At 46.5% G+C, this 18,942-nt stretch overlaps 1 protein-coding gene across 6 annotated transcripts in view; it reads right to left on the reverse strand.

The window, feature by feature from the left end:
- LOC140420895 (diacylglycerol kinase eta) overlaps positions 1-18,942 on the reverse strand; it is a 335,531-nt gene that overhangs the window by 12,890 nt on the left and 303,699 nt on the right. For all 6 annotated transcript variants that reach the window (XM_072505015.1, XM_072505018.1, XM_072505017.1 and 3 more), the window contains exons 23-26: positions 9,106-9,272; positions 8,042-8,153; positions 2,540-2,629; positions 579-698 (exon numbers count right to left, since the gene is read on the reverse strand). In XM_072505015.1, the coding sequence (XP_072361116.1) occupies positions 579-698; positions 2,540-2,629; positions 8,042-8,153; positions 9,106-9,272 (489 nt within the window). The remainder of the gene's footprint in view (positions 1-578; positions 699-2,539; positions 2,630-8,041; positions 8,154-9,105; positions 9,273-18,942) is intronic.

Raw genomic sequence — 18,942 nt, forward strand, 5'->3', positions numbered from 1 at the left:
AACATTCCTGCTCTTAATTTAGAGTCCAGTGAGTTGCTGCTTTTTGCTCAGGACTCACTGCACAAGGAAGGGAGAAGTGATGGTGCTGGTTACAAGGGCACAAAAGGTGAGTCGTGTTGACCATGTTGTTTGGGAGCCACAGAGAAAGTTGCCCATGCCGTCATTGTCCATAAAAGGTCAGTGGGGTTGAGTAACGTAGCAGGCAAATCTAACATCTGTGAATTGTACAGTCATTGCATTTAACTGTATGGCTATTAATTGGAGATTCACACAAACCCCTTCGAATGGGATCAAACTGAAACTGTACTCATCAGGTTAGAAGTTGCATGTTTGTAATGTTTATTTCTGCAAACAAAAGTGGATAAACGTGTATAAAGATTGGATCTAATTTTAACGTTGGCAAGCGAGCATTCTGGAGTATAATGCCCTCAGGTTTGCTATCATACATTCGGAGGCTAGAAACTAGGACGTGCTCCCGCTTTCCCAGTCACAAAACATTGAGGGAGAAGGATTGTACACGGCAATAGTTGATGTTGGCTTCTATCTTCTGGTGAGCTAAGTTGAAGAAACTGACCCACCTCCACGTCGGTTGTCTGGATGGCGTGTCCCAGCCAGTGGAGCTCAGTCAGCTTCTGGAGTTCATTTTCAACATCATTCAGTGCAGTCAGCAACTCTTCTTCATAGGAAGACTCCAACTCCTGCACAAATGCACAATGGTGAGCCTTTTAACACATGGTACAGAAACAGGGGCAAGGGCACAAAAGAAGCCTTTCGCAAATCTTTCACCAAAATGCTGCAAGTGTGTCAAACATTCAACTCATCAACTTCCATGATTTCGAGGCTCCCCTGGTGACAGAGCCAGGCGGGAGTTAAAAACAGCACCACTGTCAGAATGCTGGTTCCTTGTCCCACCCTGTCCCTAGGCCATTTTACAAATGGTGGATTGGGAAGAGAAATCACCACAGAGAGCGTTCATGTGTTTGAATCAGTAAAGTTCCACAATGGTGAGACAGGAGAGTAAGTAAAGAAAGAGAGAGCAAACTAAATTGTATTTTTATAGCACCGTTCACAATCTCACCAATGCTTATATTTACATAGAAGCTTTAACGGAATGGAACGTCTCTAGGTGTTTTACAGCAGCAATACAAAGCTGACTTTGACATCTAGCCACAAGGCGGAGAGATGACCAAAAGCTTGGTCTAATAGGCAGATTTTCAGATGTGTCTTAAATCAGACAAGGGAGGAAGACAGGCAGAGGGATGTAGGAAGAGAATTCTGGAGCTTAGGACCTGAGCAGCTGAAGACGCGCCCACCAATGAAGGAGCAATTAAAATTAGGAATGATCAGAAGGTCAGAATTAGAGATGCACAAATATCTCAGAGGGTCTTGGGACTGGAGGAGGTTCCAGGGATAGAGAGGAGTGAGGCTATGGAGGAATTTGTGAAAACAAGGAATAGAATTTTGAAATCAAGGCATTGCTTACGCCAGTGCCAATGGAGATCGGTGAGCACAGAGATGAAGCGTGAACAGGACTTGGTGCAAATTAGGACACAGGGATCAGAATAACCTCAAGTGTGGTGGAATGGACAAGTTATGGGGTAAGTCTAGAGTTGATGAAAACATGAATTAAGGCTTCAGCAGCAGATGACATAAGGCAGGAATGGAGTCAGGAGATGTCATGGAGGTGGAAATATGCAGTATTATTGATGGCAAGTATAAGTGATGGGAAGCTCATCTCACAGCCAGATATGATATCCTGGTTGCGAACAGTCTGAATTCTACCTCAAATATTGTCACGGAGAGGGATAGAGTCAGTGGCTAGAGAATGGCACTGGTGGCTTTTCGTGAACACAGTGGCTTCAGCCTTCCTATTATTTAGTTGAAAGTAGTGTCAGTTCATCCAGAACCTCAGGGAATCCAAAACATTTCAGAGCCAATGTGTAGCCATTATTGTAATGTCAAAAGTACAGCAAAGGTTTGGATTTAGATTTGTTTTACTGTCAAATGTATTGAGGTACAGTGAAAAGTATTGTTCTGCGTACAGTCAATGTACGTTATTCCATAAATGAAAAAAAAACCATAGGATATACGTTTTTCATGCAGCAAGATCCAATAACTAGGGCAGCACGGTGGCAGTGTGGTTAGCACTGCTGCCTCACAGCGCCAGGGACCCGGGTTCAATTCTGGCCTTGGGTGACTGTCCGTGTGGAATTTACATGTTCGCCCTGTGTCTGCGTGGGTTTCGCTCCGTGTGCTCCGGTTTCCTCCCACAGTCCAAAGATGTTCAGGTTAGGTGGACTGGTCTTGCTAAAATTGCCCATTCGTGTCCAAAGATGGGCAGGTTAGCTGGGGTTATGGGGATGGATAAGGCGCTCTTTCAGAGGATCGGCGAACACTCGATGGACCAAATGGCTTCCTCCTGCATTGTAGGGATTCTATGAACTAGCAATGAGATAATGGACCAATGAATCTCTTTGAATCAATAATTGGTTATGGAGGGATTGATATCTCATAAGTGTGACCATCCAATTTTACATACCAGTAGCTTGCCATCGAGAAGTGCCTTTGTCTCTGTGCACAGGGCCTTTACGCTACTGAAGATGTCAACAACTACATTCCTGGTCATAGTCTGAAAGGAACACAAAGCAAAGATAAATAACCAGGAGGTAGAGTTACGCAGTATTGTACATCCATAGATAAGGCAAATGCTCACTTGGGGAAGAAGTGGTTCTTGGCTCCCAGAAGAAATCATTACCTTTGGAAGAAGAGGGCAAGGGAGGAAAATTGTAAAGGTCATCTCATTGAGTACGCAGCAGGACTACTCTAAATGGTTGGACATTGCTGCCCACTCAACCAAACCATTGGCATCATTCTGCAGTCAACAGCTATCCTATTCACTATCAACTTCTGTGTCATCTGCAAATTTCCCAATCATACCTCCCACAATTAAGTCTAAATCATTAATAAATTATTACTAGGCAGGTGTGCGGTCAATTCCAGCCCCACAGGCCCTGGAGTCCCAACACAAGTGAAGTAAACAATAATTTGTACATAGTTGCTGAGATCTTTGGCCCTTGACTGCTCCAATGACTTATAGGCACCAGATTTGTAAGTGAAACACAACAATTGTTTATTTATAGCAAAAATACAGATAAGACATGCAATAATTATAATAGAATAACGACCAGCTAATCTACTACTCCCCTCTTTTTACCGTCCCACCCTCTCCGTAAACACACTGTCATGTGAGAGTACCTTTAAGAAATGGGTGTTGTTATAGAATAACTGTAGTGGGTGCACCTTTAAGAAACATGGGCGAGATTCTCCGACCCCTGGCCGGGTCGGAGAATCGCCGGGGGCTGGCGTGAATCCCACCCCCGCCAGTTGCCGAATTCTCCACCACCGGATATTCGGCGGGGGCGGGAATCGTGCCGCGCCGGTTGGCGGGCCCCCCCCCCCCCGCGATTCTCCGGCTCGGGTGGGCCGAAGTCCCGCCGCTAAAATGCCTGTCCCGCTGGCGCAGATTAAACCACCTACCTTGCCGGCGGGACAAGGCGGCGCGGGTGGGCTCCGGGGTCCTGGGCGGGGTGTGGGGCGATCTGGCCCCGGGGGGTGCCCCCACGGTGGCCTGGCCCGCGATCGTGGCCCACCAATCCGCGGGCGGGCCTGTGCCGTGGGGGCACTCTTTCCCTTCCGCCTTCGCCACGGTATCCACCATGGCGGAGGCGGAAGAGACTCCCTCCACTGCACATGCACGGGAATGCCGTCAGCGGCCGCTGACGCTCCCACGCATGCGCCGCCCGGAGATGTCATTTCCGCGCCAGCTGGCGGGGCAACAAAGGCCTTTTCCGCCAGCTGGCGGGGCGGAAATTCGTCCGGCGCGGGCCTAGCCCCTTAAGGTTGGGGCTCGGCCCCCAAAGATGCGGAGCATTCCGCACCTTTGGGGCGGCGCGATGCCTGACTGATTTGCGCCGTTTTGGGCGCCAGTTGGTGGACATCGCGCCGTTTCCGGAGAATTTCGCCCCAGGTGTTTATTATTGAAGTGATGTCAGAGAGTGGTTGGAGCTGGGATATCCTGTCAGCTTTTTACTTTCATTTTAGGCTTTTTGCTGCAGGGTGGGTTTAGTTTCATTTTAGTTTTGGAGAAGCTGCAATCACAGCAGGATGTGTGTGAATCTCTGCAAGCTTATGAGTGTCCATTTGTTGATTTCAATGCGGTAACTGTTCTCAGTAGTGAAGTTAAGCCTGATGTCTTTCTGTAAAGAGGTGTTTTTAAGTCTTATGGATGTTAAAAGGAAAGCTTAAAGGATTACTTAGTGTTGTAGTCTTTGGGGATTGTATTTGAATAAATGGTTGCTAAGATGTTCACTGTATGTTTTAAAGAGGTTAACTTGAGTTCATCGAATAAACATTGTTTTGCTTTAAAAAATACTTTACCATTTCTGCTGTACCACACCTGTAGAGTGGGCCGTGTGCTCCCCATACCACAATCAATAAAATGTTGTGGGTCAGGTAAACTGGATGATACACTTTGGGATTCTCTGAACCTTGGCCCATAACAAATTGGGGGCTCGAGGGGGATAAAAGTATATTTATTGGAGGGGTTTAGTGAACTTACAGACAGTGAGGGGTGAGCATATTGTGGTTGCTTTTCAGGTGTGGTATTTTAGTTTAAGTAGGGAGTGTGATGTGGACAATGGCTCTTTCAGATGCTCTGAGGTTTTTTGGGGTGGAGACGGTCACACGCAGTACCTTACAGACAGAGACAAAAAAATTACTGTTAGATTTGGCAAAAACATTGCAGTTAACATTACCTGACAAAATGCGAAAAGATGAGGTAACTATGGCGGTGACTAAGCATTTAAAGTTGCCTGAAATACAGTCTGACTCATTAGAAATGACAAAGATCCAGTTTCAGATTAAGCAACTTGAACATGAAAAAGAATTAAAGCAGCTTGAATATGCAATGAGAGAAAAAGAAAGAGAAAGGCAGATAGAGGTGAGGGAAAAAGAAAGGAGAGAAGAATAAAGAAACAAAGAAAGAGATAGAGAGGAAAAGGAAAGAGATAGAGAGGAAAGGGAAAAAGAGAGAGTTTGAACATCAGAAAATGGCTGTGAAATCATAACAGCCAGTTAAAATTGGCAGGCGTAAAGAGAAACGTACAGATGGAGGATAGTGATGAGGATAGTGAGAAAGAGCATCATAGTCGAAGGCTTGCTGGGGATCTATTTAAATATGTCCAAGCATTGCCAAGGTTTGACGAGAAGGAGGTGGATGCCTTTTTCATTTCATTTGAGAAGGTAGCTAAACAAATGAAATGGCCACAGGACATGTGGGTACTGATTCAAACAAAGCTGGTAGATAGGTCTAGTGAAGTGTTTTCATCACTACCAGAGGAGGTATCTGGGACGTATGAGGATGTGAAAAAATCTATCTTAGGTGCATAAGAACCAGTGCCTGAAGCTTACAGACAAAGGTTTAGAAATTTAAGGAAAGAATTTGGTCAAACATACATGGCGTTTGCAAGGCTCAAACAGAGTAATTTTGATAGGTGGATAAGGGCTTTGAAAATAGACCAAACAGATGAAGCTCTCAGAGAAATTATGCTTTTGGAGGAGTTTGAAAATTCAATTCCTGATGTAGTGAGAACTCATGTGGAAGAGCAGAGGGATAAAACTGTGAGATTAGCAGCAGAAATGGCAGGTGATTATGAATTAGTTCATAAATCAAAGCTTGGTTTCCGACATCAGTTTCAGCCTGTGAGGGATAGAAACTGGGGACATGAGAAATACTCAAGTGGTAAAGGTAAAGCTGATCTGATGGGAGATAATAAGGAGAGTGTACCTCAGATTAAAAAAGAAATCCAGGAGAGTGGAAGAGAAATTAAAAGTTTCAAAAGTTTTCACTGTAATAAACTAGCCCATGTAAAGTCACAGTGTTGGTGGTTGAAGAAAAGCACTGGGAAGGCTGATGTGGTAAAACAGGATAAGACAGTGAGGTTTGTGAAAGTGGTCAAGGAAAGCCCAAGTGAAGCGAAGGAGGTGCAAAAGATTGTACAGCCTGATCAAGAGGTGAATGATAAGAAGGTGCCAGATCTCTTTAAAGAATTTACATGTGTGGGTAAAGTTTACTCATGTGTATCAGGAGGAGCAGGTAAAGAAGTCACAATTTTAAGAGATACGGGAGTTGTCAATCTTTAATAGTAAGAGATGAGGAGTTATGTAGTTTGGGAGGAATAGTGCAAGAAAATGTGGTAATATGTGGAATTCAGGGTGAGAGGAGTAGTGTTCCATTACATAAGGTAAGGTTGGAAAGTCCAGTGAAGAGTGGTGAAGTGGTAGTAGGAGTAACAGAGAAACTATCTTGGCCAGGAATACAGTTTATCTTGGGTAATGACATAGCTGGATCGCAGGTGGAAGTGATGCCTACTGTGGTGGATAAGCCAGTGGAAAATCAGACAACTGAAGTGTTGAAGGACGAATATCCTGGGATTTTTCCAGATCGTGTAGCAACAAGGTCACAAAGTCACAGGTTAAGACAAAAGGAGAAATCAAAGAGTGAAGATGAAGTGGAAGTTCAATTATCAGAAACGATTTTTGATCAGGTGTAGGATGAGGCGGATATTTTTAGTTCTGGAAACTTGGCGGAGTTACAACAGAAAATCAAAGAAAATCCTCAGATGCTTTTCCTTAGTTATTCTCTTCCTCTGATAAAGTATCTGAGTATTTTCTTTGATTTTACCTGACAATATTTTTTGGTATCCTCTCCTTGCTTTCCTAATTTCCATTTTTAATTAATCTCCATTCTTTCTGTGCTCCTCTAGGCTCCCTGCAGTGTTAAATCTTTTGTGACTGTCATAAGCTTTCTTTTTCTGCTCTATCTTGCCCTGTATGCTTCTGGATAACCAGGGATGGACCTCTCGATTTAGCGGTATCATCCTTTGTCTTTGTGGGGACATGCCTACACTGTGCCCATAGAATTTTGCTTTTGAATACATCCCATGATTTGACACAGTTTTCCCTTCTAGCAGCTGTATTCAGTCCAGTCTTATCCCTCAGCTTTATAAAATCTGTCTCCCTCCAATTTAAAACTTTATCCCTGCTCTATGTTTGTTCTTTTACCTATGCAAATTCTAACTATATTATGGTCACTATTTCCAAAATGGTCCCCCACTGCCATTTCATCCACTTACCCAGCTTCATTTCCGAAGACGACATCTAGAATTGCGCCCCATCCCATGGGGCTTGATATGAACTGGCTAAAAAACGTTCTCTTAAATTCAGTTCAAGAATGTTGTGCCCTTTCTGTCCTTCAGGATGTTCACATCCTAACTGATATTCAGGTAGTCGAAGTCCCCGATTACTGCCTTTTGGTTTTACACTCAGAAACATGTCTACATATTTGCTCTTCGATCTCCTTCCCACTATTTTCGGATCCGTAGTACATTTCTTTTATTTCGACCCATATGGTCTCATTTGATTTTTCATACAGTACATCATCCCTCTTCACTTTAACCAATAGTGTTGGACCTCCAACTTTTTTAACCTCTTCCTATCCTGCCTTTGAAGTCTATATCCAGGGACGGTGAGCTACCATTTTTGTCCTTCTATACACCAAGTTTCCATTATAGTGATGATATCATGCTGCCATGTGTCTATCTGTGCCTTCAGCTCATCAGGATTATTTACTATGCTCCTTGCTTTTACATTTATATATTTTAATATGTTAACTCAAATGAGGCCAACAATGAGACATTAGCTTCATGACCAAAAGTTCAACAAACAAGTTTTGCTGGAACAGATAAAACAAATCGAGCTTGAAGCTGGAAGTTGTTTGATGGGATAGTGTAGAGGGAGCTTTACTTTAGGCCTTGCTCATAACTCCTGGTGTTGTCTGAACGCCTTGGCCTCCACCCTGAGGGTGCTCTACAATGGATCAAACCGGTGCTGTACCTGCCCTGTAGAAGGAACATTAATCTCTCCTTGGAATTTGTGGGTCTGTTTTTGGGAGTGGAGGGAAAATTAAGTGAAGTTGACTTACCTCAGGAGTATTTTGCTTTGGTAAGACTTCACTAAGCACATGAGAGCATCCATTGACGGCATGGGCCAGCTCCTGCTCAACAATCTTGTGTCTCTCAGCTGCATGGTGGATCCTGTGCAATAGCAAGAGTGTAGTCACTTCAGCTCAACACAGATGTTTTGCGCTAGAAATTCTCCCTCCTACTGGCACGAGTATTGAGACTTTTTGCACTGTACATGTACTGTTGGCACTTTTCATGATCTTGGTGTTGTCTGACATGACTGGCTTCTCTCCGGTGAGTCCTGCACTCTGAAACCTCGACTCTTCCCTGTTTTTTTATATTGCAGCTCTTGTCCCTTTCTGAGTAGTGTCTAGTACCAGAGCTCTGACCATTCCACTGGTGGTGCCTTGACATTTTTCCAGTGGGGCCTGCACTTTTGGGTCCTGGTCCTTTTCCTGATGGTGTCGAGCACCACAGGTCTTGTTTTCCCTCCTCCTGCCCTTGACACTAACACTCACCGTGGTCCTTCACTGCAGGCTGTAATATCCTGCGCCACATATCTTGGACCAACCCTTGCAGGTTTCCTGAAATATTAGGTTCTGCCCCTTGGCTTTCATTGCTTTCTCAATTGAAAAAGATTAATTTTACTATCTAGTGCCTTTTCTGTTGAGGCAATCTGGAATACACATTCCCAATCAATAAATACCGACATTGGCCTAGCACCAAAAACAACAATATTTAACTCCACATTTGAATTTATTTCTCCCAATCTGTTTCTTTCCTCTTGACAGAATGGTGGAATTCAAGAGCTTTGCAGAGATGAGGGCAATGGTGGTCAGGCAATTAATGAATCTCCTTAATGAGAGTGGCTGGGCGATTAATGAATCTTAGTAGTGGGTGGCCAATGGATATTGTTCATGATGCTGGGTGAATTTCATTATTAACAATGGGTGGGTGAGTAAACGGTTTTCGTAATGATACTGTGTGATTAATGAATCGAATTAAGAAAAGCGGGCAGATTTTGAATGAATATGATTATTGATAGTGGGTGGGTGATGTGAAATGACCCAACGGTGGTTCATACCTATTGATCAGTGTCTCTGCTGAGTGCACAAACTGCTGCATCTCGCCCATCTCCTCCTCTGTGAGGAACTCCATGGACTGCTGAGAGTTCAGGCGGGGCCGAGTCATCTGCCTCAGAGAATCTCCTTTACGTTTGTCTTCCCAGGACTTCAACGTGCTTTCAAATGCCTGAGGGGGCAAGATGATAATGTATAAAGAATCCCACTGGAAACTGAACCTTTTCTATGTATATTTCTCCAAATCTATGGAACTAGTGCATGGAGAATTCTAATTGTTAGTCACTTAAATTAAGCTATTCACTCTATTCCAACGTCCCTGCCCTTTTCTCATCTCCTTTTCGATTCTCCTTTCTCAAATACTTACCCAACTTCCTTCTAAATTATGTTCTCACCCTTGTTTCAATCACTCCTGTTTAGCTGTTTAGCACAGGCTGTTTAGCACAGGGCTAAATCGCTGGCTTTGAAAGCAGACCAAAGCAGGCCAGCAGCACGGTTCGATTCCTGTAACAGCCTGCCCGAACAGGCGCCGGAATGTGGCGACTAGGGGCTTTTCACAGTAACTTCATTTGAAGCCTACTTGTGACAATAAGCGATTTTCATTTCATTTTTTAATTTCCTTGTGGTAAAACATTCCACCTTCTCATTGTCCTCCATGTGAAAACATTTCATCCAATTGCTTTCTTTGTTCTTCAAACAATTTCCCTCAATCCACGGACAGGAATATGGGGAGGTGACTCTGAACCCCTGTCCCCAGTATTTTTCACTGTTCAATTTGATTCTCTGCATTGCAACCTCCTCCATCATCCTTGCCCCAAATCCCTTGATTCATTTACCCAACAAAAGTCTATCATTCTCAGTAACCCTGTACACACCAGCCAATGGAAACAATCGATCACTGTGATCCAAGTCAACACTTCTCATGATCAGGCAAGCCTATTAGCTTCAGGCTCTATTGGTTTTCTCTGTTCCAGCAAAAAATGTTTGTTGACGTTTTGTTCATGAAGGTAACATCTCATTGCTGGCCTCATTCGAGTTAACGTACCCTATCTCCTTTGCATGGTCCTACACTAATTTTGTAATGGGTGTCTAATACCTGGACCAATACCAGAGACATAGCCCAATGATGGCTTCTAGAAAGCCAACTTTTCAATCTCACATTTCTGTTCAACACTGATGTTTAATATTTAATAGTTTTGTCCTTTTCCATCCGCATTTTCACCAGGGCTGCCAACCCTCCGGGGCTGGCCTGAATCTTCCATGGATAATCCCGACCATTCGTGTATTCATGTTTATAGGAAAGCCAGATGAAAGCGGACTCCCTCAGCCCACCTCCATATTGTCCACATGAGTCATTTTGTCAGTAAAGATATTACAAATTTGTGGATTCCCTTGCTGAATGATTTTGGGGTTGGGCGATTTCCAGCCAATCAACTGAGGGACTTGATTGAGAAAAGGGCTTAAAATCTGGCCGAAGGAAAAGTTTAGTTGCACACCTGGTTGGACCAACATTCCAAGATGGCAGTGCCAATGGGTGTTATCGAGCAACTGGGGCAGTGTTGGACTGGGAGTATTCCACTGACTTCATGGACTGGCTAGAGATTTTTTTCACCACTACCAATACCCTCAAAGATCCTGACAATCCAGCCGCCAATCAGGGCAGTGTGGAAAAGTAAAGGGATAATTATTCTTGACTGCAGAAGGCCCAGAATCTTTTCCTTATTCTTTCATGGGATGTGGGCATCATTGGCTGGGCCTGCATTTATTGCCCATTCGTAATTGTCCTTGAATTGAGTGGTTTGCTCGGCTATTTCAGTGGGCAGTTAAGAGTCAACCACATTGCTATGGGTCTGGAATCACATGTAGGCCAGATCAGGTAAGGACTGCAGATTTCCTTCCCTAAAGTGAGCCAGATGGGTTTTTACAACAATCACTGATAAGTTCATGGTCATCATTACTGAGACTAGCTTTCAATTCCAGATTTATTTCTTCAAAGTCCACCATTTACCATGGTGGGCATCTCAGAGCATCAGCCTGGGCCTCTGGATGACTAGTGGGTTTCCTCCGGGTGCTCCGGTTTCCTCCCACAGTCCAAAGATGTGCAGGTTAGATGGATTGGCCATGCTAAATTGCACCTTAGTGTCCAAGGATGTGCAGGCTAGGATACGGGGTTATGGGGATAGGGCAGGGGAGTGGGCCGAGGTAGAGGTCTCTTTCAGAGGGTCGTTGCAGACTCGATGGGCCGAATGGTGCCCTTCTGCACTGCAGGGATTCTATGACTCCATTCTATGGCACAGTGGCATTACCATTATGGCACGATTTCCCCAATTTCCTGAGGCACTCATGAATTTGCGCACCCCAGAAAAGCCAAAAGACACGCCGCTGATGGACATTTGGATGAAGTTTGAGCAGCTCTAACATTTCCGAGCTCTCTCGGAGATTGCAGAAAGTTATCCTTTTTGAACAAGGAATCAGCTGCCCGATGGGGACATTGGCGAGTTCCTGTGGCCTTGACCAAACTGTCAATTCATTAAAGAGAGCGTTGTGTGACAGCTATGTCTGCAGATTCAAAAGCGAATGCATTCACAATAAGTTGACGACATTTCCAAAGTTGACTTGCTTGTCATTCACAACTGCCCATGAACATGGCAGAATGTGGCTCAAGTGAAGGTTCTGTTAACAGCTGTCAGTCATCCGCTGAAGTAAGAAATGAGTGAGCAGAAGGCCTCAACAATGGCCTCTGGCAGAGGCATTGCGGTAACAAAGTCCTGTGTTTAGGCAAACATTGGGCACAGAGTTGTCTGTTTGTGAAGGTAGAATGCTTTAAGAAGCTGCACAGAACAAGGTCACCTCACCAAGGAAGGCAACAGAGAGAAGGTAGAGTAACAACGGAAAAGAATTGAGACTGAGAACATTGTCTACCAGGACTAAATTCAAACAATAAGAAATGCACCGCACCCTCCAATAATCTTGGAGTGCAGATCGATTTTGAGTACAGTGAGTTTCAACAGTAAATTTATACCAACTTCAGCAACCGTATTGTATCCACTGAGTGAACTCTTGAGGTAGGGTATTCCAGAGAATCGGATTAAAGAGTGTGTGACAAGACATTTAATTTGTGTAAAAGTCAATTTGTAGAGGGTACAATACTTGGGTTAGGTGAGGACGTAGCAGGCAGAGTGAAACCATAGTTACTTTTGTAACAATGGAAAGGGCCAGCAAGGGTGTGCCAGAGGCTGCAGATGGATTTTGCAGAATTTGAAGGGTAACAGTGATTCACTGAGATAGACAGCCATTCAGAGTGGGTCGAGGGGTTTCCAATGAATTGAACAACTAGAAAAATCTCTCGATATTTTACGCATTTTTGTTTGTTGCTTGGATAAAATTGCACCTGGGAAATGGACCTCACAAGAAAGAATGGTATAAAAAACATTGGAGGGGTGGCACGTTGGTGCAGTGGTTAGCACTGCTTCCTCACGGCGTCGAAGACCCGGGATCGATCCCGGCCCCCTGTCCATGTGAAGTTTGCACATTCTCCCTGTGTCTGCGTGAGTCTCACCCCCACAACCCAAAGATGCAGGTAAACCTCTATGATTCTATGTGCAGGGTAAGTGGTTTGGCTACGCCAAATTGCCCCTGAATTGGAAAAACAATTAATTGGGTATTTTAAATTTATTTTAAAAAGATAAATATATTAGGGCTCTACCATATCATATTGCTTCCAATGGAGCAACGGACCATGCAGTACAAATTGTTAAGTGTGCTCTTGTGAAGCAAAAGCCGGATATAAATCTGAAGAAAAACATCAGTTGTCATTGAATCACAAACGGGGAATATATGGTGTATATATCAGAACATGCTTCACACTACAGTTGGCATAACACCAGCTAAATCTGTTCTCAAAGAGAGCCCAGAAGGAGATTTTCACTGTTGAAGTCACATTTTAAAAATCCATATTGTCACAAGTAGGCTTACATTAACACTGCAATGAAGTTACTGTGAAAATTCCCTGGTTGCCACATTCCGGCGCCTGTTCGGGTACACTGAGGGAGAATTCAGAATGTCCAAATTACCTAACAGCACGTCTTTTGGGACTTGTGGGAGGAATGCAAGAAGTATTACGCGTAAGGCAGATGAACCTAGAACTTGGATTAGTACTTGGAACTATGATGTTGTTGCCATTACAGAGACCTGGTTGAGGGAAGGGCAGGATTGGCAGCTAAACATTCCAGGATTTAGATGTTTCAGGCGGGATAGAGGGGGATGTAAAAGGGGTGGCGGAGTTGCGCTACTGGTTAGGGAGGATATCACAGCTGTACTATGGGAGGACACCTCAGAGGGCAGTGAGGCTATATAGGTAGAGATCAGGAATAAGAAGGGTGCAGTCACAATGTTGGGGGTTTACTACAGGCCTCCCAACGGCCAGCGGGAGATAGAGGAGCAGATAGTTAGACAGATTTTGGAAAAGAGTAAAAACAACAGGGTTGTGGTGATGGGAGACTTCAACTTCCCCAATATTGACTGGGACTCACTTAGTGCCAGGGTTTAGATGGGGCAGAGTTTGTCAGGAGCATCCAGGAGGGATTCTTAAAACAATATGTAGACAGTCCAACTAGGGAAGGGGCGGTACTGGACCTGGTATTGGGGAATAAGCCCAGCCAGGTGGTAGAAGTTTCAGGATGGGAGCATTTCGGGAACAGTGACCCCAATTCAGTAGGTTTTAAAGTGCTGGTGGACAAGGATAAGAGTGGTCCTAGGGTGAATGTGCTAAATTGGGGGAAGGCTAATTATAACAATATTAGGCGGGAACTGAAGAACTTAGATTGGGGGTGGATGTTTGAGGGTAAATCGACATCTGACATGTGGGAGGCTTTCAAGTATCAGTTGAAAGGAATTCAGGACCGGCATGTTCCTGTGAGGAAGAAGGATAAATACGGCAATTTTCGGGAACCTTGGATAACGAGAGATATTGTAGGCCTCGTCAAAAATAAAAAGGAGGCATTTGTCAGGGCTAAAAGGCTGGGAACAGACGAAGCCTGTGTGGAATATAAGGAAAGTAGGAAGGAACTTAAGCAAGGAGGCAGGAGGGCTAGAAGGGGCCATGAAAAGTCATTGGCAAATTGGGTTAAGGAAAATCCCAAAGCTTTTTACACGTACATAAAAAGCAAGAGGGTAGCCAGGGAAAGGGTTGGCCCACTGAAGGAGAGGCAAGGGAATCTATGTGTGGAGCCAGAGAAATGGACGAGGTACTAAATGAATACTTTGCATCAGTATTCACCAAAGAGAAGGAACTGGTAGATGTTGAGTCAGGAGAAGGGTGTGTAGATAGCCTGGGTCACATTGAGATCCAAAAAGACGAGATGCTGGGCGTCTTGAAAAATATTAAGGTAAATAAGTCCCCAGGGCCTGATGGGATCTACCCCAGAATACTGAAGGAGGCTAGAGAGGAAATTGCTGAGGCCTTGACAGAAATCTTTGGATCCTCACTGTCTTCAGGTGATGTCCCAGAGGACTGGAGAATAGCCAATGTTGTTCCTCTGTTTAAGAAGGGTAGCAAGGATAATCCAGGGAACTACAGGTCGGTGAGCCTTATGTCAGTGGTAGGGAAATTACTGGAGAGAATTCTTCGAGACAGGATCTACGCCCATTTGGAAGCAAATGGACGTATTCGTAAGAGGCAGCATGGTTTTGTGAAGGGGAGGTTGTTTCTCACTAACTTGATAGAATTTTTCGAGGAGGTCACAAAGATGATTGATGCAGGTAGGGCAGTGGATGTTGTCTATATGGACTTCAGTAAGGCCTTTGACAAGGTCCCTCATGGTAGACTAGTACAAAAGGTGAAGTCACACAGGATCAGGGGTGAGCTGGCAAGGTGGATACAGAACTGGCTAGGTCATAGAAGGCAGAGAGTAGCAATGGAAGGATGCTTTTCTAATTGGAGGGCTGTGACTAGTGGTGTTCCGCAGGGATCAGTGCTGGGACCTTTGCTGTTTGTAGTATGTATAAATGATTTGGAGGAAAATGTAACTGGTCTGATTAGTAAGTTTGCAGACGACACAAAGGTTGGTGGAATTGCGGATAGCGATGAGGACTGTCAGAGGATACAGCAGGATTTACATTGTTTGGAGACTTGGGCGGAGAGATGGCAGATGGTATTAATCCGGACAAATGTGAGGTAATGCATTTTGGAAGGTCTAATGCAGGTAAGGAATATACAGTGAATGGTAGAACCCTCATAAGTATTGAAAGTCAGAGAGATCTAGGAGTACAGGTCCACAGGTCACTGAAAGGGGCAACACAGGTGGAGAAGGTAGTCAAGAAGGCATACGGCATGCTTGCCTTCATTGGCCGGGGCATTGAGTATAAGAATTGGCAAGTCATGTTGCAGCTGTATAGAACCTTAGTTAGGCCACACTTGGAGTATAGTGTTCAGAAGGATCACAGAAGGATGTGGAGGCTTTAGAGAGGGTGCAGAAGAGATTTACCAGAATGTTGCCTGGTATGGAGGGCATTAGCTATGAGGAGCGGTTGAATAAACTCGGTTTGTTCTCACTGGATCGACGGAGGTTGAGGGGTGACCTGATAGAGGTCTACAAAATTATGAGGGGCATAGACAGAGTGGATAGTCAGAGGCTTTTCCCAGGGTAGAGGGGTCAATTACTAGGGGGCATAGGTTTAAGGTGCGAGGGGCAAGGTTTAGAGGAGATGTACGAGACAAGTTTTTTACACAGAGGGTAGTGGGTGCCTGGAACTCGATGCCGGAGGAGGTGGTGGAAGCAGGGACGATAGTGACATTTAAGGGGCATCTTGACAAATACATGAATAGGATGGGAATAGAGGGATACGGACCCAGGAAGTGTAGAAGATTGTAGTTTAGACGGGCAGCATGGTCGGCACGGGCGTGGAGGGCCGAAGAGCCTGTTCCTGTGCTGTACATTTCTTTCTTCTTTGTTTGTTTGAAACCGGAGCACCCAGAGGAAGCCCATGCCGACACGGGGGAAACATGGCGACTCCACTCAGACAGTGACCCAAGCCGGGAATCAAACCTGGGTCCCTGGAGCTGTGAAGCAGCAGTGCTACCCACTGTGCTACCCCGATATAGCACAGTCAGGAATAGAAGAAACAATCCAGGCAAAAAGAGAGTTCTGAAAAGGTGTGGAGCGAGAGAAAGGAGTCTGAAGTTGAACCAGCAGATTAAGATGAAAATTCATCATCATAAATGGTTAAAGTGGCGATCAGAATCAGTTGTGAAAATATGTGGGGCGGGATTCTGTCGGCTGCTGCCGGAATAGGGAAACATGATTGGGCAGAGAATCTGTTTTGACGCTGAAATTGTGGCGGGTGCCGGATTCACGCCAAATCACAATTCTCCGGTGTCTCAACAGCTGCGTGAATGCATTCCAGAACGCACGTACAGTTAATGCCGTTGGCGCATCATTAGCGGGCCTGACCCGGTATTCTTTGGAGCCTTCGTGATTCTCTGCCTTCACTGGGGAGAATTCCTAAAGGTGAGGTTCACTTATTCTTTTAAAATTTGTGAAACAGGCGCCGTAGCTGCTGAGGGGGAGAGAGATGGTATGGAAAGTACCCAACATCAGCGTTGTTCGCTGACAATTGTGCCACTGGCCAGGGAGCTTCTGCCAGGGCCTGGGGAGTACTAGGGTGTGGCCAGGAGGTGGGCCGTGGGGTCGGGGTGGACGGGCATGGAACACCATTGCTGCGGCCCGCAAGACAGCCAAGTGGCTGCGCATGCCGCTGGCTGACCACTGTGAACTTGGGGCCACAGCTCATATGTGTCCGCCCCCAGGGCATCCCCCTAGGTGCCCTCTGGCGCCAGCTGAGGCATCAGCGAGGTGGGCATACTCCAGCGCAACCAGTGCCATCTTATGGGTGTGTGTGGGTGGTGTCATGTGCATATACGGCTGCAGCTTGTCAGCCACCCGAATGTCAATCACGGACCCGGTGAATCCCGCACCGTTTCCCATTGGAATCGATTGTGATCCACGCGGTGCCAGTGCTAGCTAGCGCAACAGTCCCTGAATCGGTCCAGCTGCGGCGCCAGTCTTGCTGTTGTGAAAGTCCATGAATCCTGACACTTAAGGCTGGATTCTCCGATTTTGAGGCTATGTGCTGACGCCGGCCGGGGAACCGTGGCGTTTTATGACAGAATAAATGGTGCAACAGCTGCACCAATTCAGCTACTTTGAATGGGCGAGCACCTTCGCCGTGTGGAAAGCAATCAATTCCATGGAAATCGGCGCCTGATTTGCCAGGTCCGTGATTGCCGCACATGAGGTTCACATGCCACAGACCACTTAAGCGAACCTTCCCTCCCACACACACCGTCCCACTCAACGGGATGGCTGGAAGAAGAGCAGCGCCACAGTTCAGGGACGCTAAGCTGGACAACATCATGGACGGCGTGGAGAAGAGATGGATGACCCTGTACCCCGACCTGGGAGGAAGGCCGCCAGGCACCACCATTTGCCGTGCAAGGGCACTGATGGCAGAGGCGGTCAGCGCAGTGGGCAACGTCGCCCGGACTGGCATGCAGTGCTGAAAGATCTTGGCCGGGATTCTTCGGTATCCGGTGGGGCGGGCCTTACCGGCACCGAGGAGTGGCGTGAACCACTCCGGCGTCAGGCCGCCCGGAAGGTGCGGAATCGTCTGTACCTTCAGGGGCTAGGCCGGCGCGAATTGGCGCATGCGCAGGAGCATCAGCGTGCTCTGGCGTGATCCCAGTGCATGGGCAGGGGGGTTCTACTCCGCGCCGGCCATGGCGGACGTGACAGCGGCTGGCACGGAGGGAAAGAGTGCCCCCACGGCACATGCCTGCCCGCAGATTGGTGGGCCCCGATCGCGGGCCAGGCCACCGTGGGGGCCCCCCTGGTGCCAGATCCCCCCACGCCCCCCCCCCCGAGGGCTCCGCAGGCCGCCCGCAGAGCCAGGTCCCGCAGGCAAGGACCTTGTTTGATTTACGCCGGCGGGAGCCACCGAAGATGGGCGGCCACTCGGCCCATTGCGGAGCTGAGAATCGCCGGGGGTGGGGCCACTGCCAACCGGTGCTGGAGTATCTGGCAGCCGGCATCGGGGCGGGATTCACGCCGCCATCCGGCGATTCTCCGGCCCAGCGGGGGGTCAGAGAATCCCGCCCCCTGTCCTTGTCAGGCCTGATCCAGATTAACATATTTAAGTGAGCCATTAGGCTCATTTAAATATGTCGACGCCAGATTCTCCCAAGAACTAATGACCTCGTCTGGGAAACCTCGCCATGGCGCCGTTTAGCACTGGTCCACACAAATGTGGACCAGGCGTAATCGCATCTGGGGGAATCTCTCCTGCCATTAGAGACCCCGGGTGTACGAACTCTGGGCAGGATGGTACCCTGGCATTCCTGTGGCACCCAGGAACCTTGGCACTACCACCATGCCCCCTGGCAGTACCACCCTGTTTTCATTCTCGGCACTGCAGGTGCTGTGCTACATCCCACTTATACGCGCCCAAAATGGGACTCTGTTTTTTGCGTGTTAATTTAAGCCTTTTATATTGTTATATTGGTCCGAATCTTACGCGAAGATTACCATTCCAAATGTACTTTTCTGCACCTCATTACTGCTTCGCATTTCTGACAGGGGCTTCCGTGCCCAGCTTCTCCAGAAATGGGGACCACAATGCCCATCTGAGATATTTGTTGTCGAGCTGTAGTGTAAGGTTGGGAAGACTGGAGACAAACCCAGCTGGATTCTCCGTCGGTGTGATCCTTCATTTCTCTGGCAGCCCACTCACACCCGCGGATTTCCTGATGGTGTCGGGGTGCCCACAATGGGAACCCTCATTGGCCG

This window comes from Scyliorhinus torazame, chromosome 5 (genome assembly GCF_047496885.1).
Source record: "Scyliorhinus torazame isolate Kashiwa2021f chromosome 5, sScyTor2.1, whole genome shotgun sequence".
NCBI classification, from domain to species: domain Eukaryota; kingdom Metazoa; phylum Chordata; class Chondrichthyes; order Carcharhiniformes; family Scyliorhinidae; genus Scyliorhinus; species Scyliorhinus torazame.